Source organism: Austrofundulus limnaeus, unplaced genomic scaffold, assembly GCF_001266775.1.
Source record: "Austrofundulus limnaeus strain Quisiro unplaced genomic scaffold, Austrofundulus_limnaeus-1.0 Scaffold137, whole genome shotgun sequence".
In the NCBI taxonomy this organism is placed as follows: domain Eukaryota; kingdom Metazoa; phylum Chordata; class Actinopteri; order Cyprinodontiformes; family Rivulidae; genus Austrofundulus; species Austrofundulus limnaeus.
The window spans coordinates 1,118,650-1,121,190 of record NW_013952539.1 but is presented as its reverse complement, the minus strand read 5'-3'; the positions used below and the strand labels follow the sequence as shown (position 1 = coordinate 1,121,190).

Here is a 2,541-nt window from a genome sequence, read left to right as displayed (position 1 = left end):
AGGTGATATTTTTTACAAAGTTTACAATTCCTTAGCTGTGCTCTACTAAAATAATTTAATAATTAGCTAAAGATATGAACATATTATTTCATGTAATAAAATTATAAAGCTGTTTAGAGACATTTCAGAGCAAAGACCTTCATTCTGTGTGTTTTGTCACCATCTAGAGGCGTCTCTCTGCTGTTATGTAGTTATGTTCTCAGGCTGTTAAATGATGCTCTGAGTTTCTGTTCTGCTGAAACACTGCAGACAACAAACTGAGGAAGAAGAAGAATTTACCATAAGCTTCTTGATGCTTTTCTAAAAGTTTAAATCTGATTATATAATCCGCAGAACTTTTTAAAGACCAAGTTTCTCTGAATTTCTTCCTGAGAACAAAACTAAGTTGATTCAAATCTGTGTTCAGAAGGAAAAACTAACTTTAACTTGTTCTGTGTGCATTATTCTACCTCATCCCACCCAGATAAGTACATAGAAACCCCTAATCTAGAACATAAACATGATTTGTAAAGAGGTTTCACACACAAACACTCTGCAGAGGGACTCAACAAACATAAAGACAAACAGGTTCACATGCAGAAGCAACATTTCAGTTTCATACCATGAGGCAGGTTCCGGGGAGGGACCGGCGGAGCCATGACGCTGCCGACATGAGCTGCGAGGAACGGCAGAGCCTCCCTGGTTCCGCTGTCCAAACTCCAGCTGCTGGGAGTGGTGAGGACTGCAGGACAGGAGAAACGACATGAAACGACACAGGCAGGCAGGGACTTCACACGTCACGTTTTCAGACGTCTGTGGACGTTTGCTCACCTTTCTCTGCCACGGACAGGTTGGGGTCGCTGCAGGGTTTACAGGGACCGATCACCTGGTGGAACAAGGCTCGCTGGAAGTTTGGCAGCTGGATGGGAAGAACAAGAAAAACATGAAACTGATTTTTCTCATGATTTAAACCTGAGTTACTTCCTACAATTTCAATTAATCATAATGTCTTTGACAAAAACATTTTAACTGCAGCTCAAAGTGCTGAACTTGTTGTTTCAAGTCAGTGTCAACAAGAAAACCTGAAGAAGTTTAAAGTTTTTACATCAGTTTGAACATGTTCCTGTTTTTAGTTGAGCTCAGACTGAGGTACAAACAAGTCTAAAATCTAAACTTGAACATCTCTCATCAGAACCTGTCCGTTCTCAGTGATGTTGGAGTACATGGCGCTGCTCGGCCTCTCTCTGTGCGGCGGCAGCAGCATCAGCATTTCTCGGTTGTGTCTGTATTTGTCGGGCAGAGAGGGAGAGCCCACTGCAGACACACAAACACAACAGAAAATACAGATCAATACTTCGATATTACAAAAACACTGAATATTGTGTCGTATTGTATCACCTCTCATGGTCGAGGGGGTGGAGTTTATCATCTGAGGGGGTGCAGAGTGGGTGGAGCTGAGGCTGGAGGAGGAGGGGCTTGCCTGCAGTGCAAAAGGATTGAGGCTATTTAAACACCACCTTAAAGTGCCTGTGACATCACATTTTTGTCACAAATGAGAATGTGTTTTTGGAAAAAGAACACTGATAACATGTTGCAAAACAGATTTCACATCGTTGAGATGAACTGTTGTTGAGATATTTGCATGTGAAGAAACAGGAAGTGATGTCAAAGGGGAATGTCTGCATGTAAACAAAGCGATGCTACAGTAATTAGAGAAGAATCTGATGTTTCTTTAGATTATTTTGAGTCACTATCAGAGTTGAAGAGTTTAAATAATTTTGTTTCAATAAACAAAGACCAGAGTTTCTTTTCTTAAAGAGTTCCCCTGTGATGTCACTTCCTGTTTCACTTTGGGAAGCCAAATTCAAGAGAAAATATGCCAGTTATGAGACAACAAGGGTAAAATCATGTGTATTATGCTAATTTTCTTAAATATAAATATGTTTTCTTTGACTTTTTTGTATTTGAAGGATAAGCATGTCATGGGCACTTTAATAATGAAATATTATGCAAYACTTTTGACACAATAAAGCAGAATAAAGTTGAATGTGCTTTGTTGTTAAATTAATGATAATTTTGGTTGAATAACCTGAACAGAAACTTGTGTCTGACAGCAGCTACTTTACTTAAGAACGGTTCATTTTCCTTTATTTATCTTTTAATATTGGCGAATGATAATGATGTAAATCTCTACAGGGGGGATTAAAAGCTGACCTGCATGCGGTAGAAGTCCTCGGGGTGCTCCACCACCATCCCATCAGCCAGGATCAGCAGGTTTCCAGCCTCACTGGAGGTTTGAGAGGAAAGAGAAGGGGAGGAAATGCGAACTGGAGTCAAAACAGCAATGGGACTGGGAGAAGGGAATAAAGAAATTAACAAGAAAAGCACGAAAGCGGGAAAGTTCGGTGGGAGTGAGAAAGAAGAGGCAAAGGAAGAGAAGAAGGATGGAAACAAAAGAAAAGGTTTGGAAGGTGGGGAGGAGAAAATGGACCAGGAAGGGAGGGGTCGTGCAGAGTGCAGTAGAAAAAAAGTAATAATAATAATAATAATAATAATAATAAT

General features: G+C 40.1%; 1 protein-coding gene across 1 annotated transcript in view; it reads right to left on the bottom strand.

Moving 5' to 3' along the window:
* dock3 (dedicator of cytokinesis 3) overlaps nt 1-2,541 on the bottom strand; it is a gene marked incomplete in the record, with an annotated part of 147,558 nt that overhangs the window by 2,672 nt on the left and 142,345 nt on the right. The window contains 5 exon segments of the mRNA XM_014016064.1: nt 602-721; nt 811-898; nt 1,175-1,293; nt 1,378-1,459; nt 2,194-2,329. Coding sequence (XP_013871518.1) covers nt 602-721; nt 811-898; nt 1,175-1,293; nt 1,378-1,459; nt 2,194-2,329 — 545 coding nt within the window.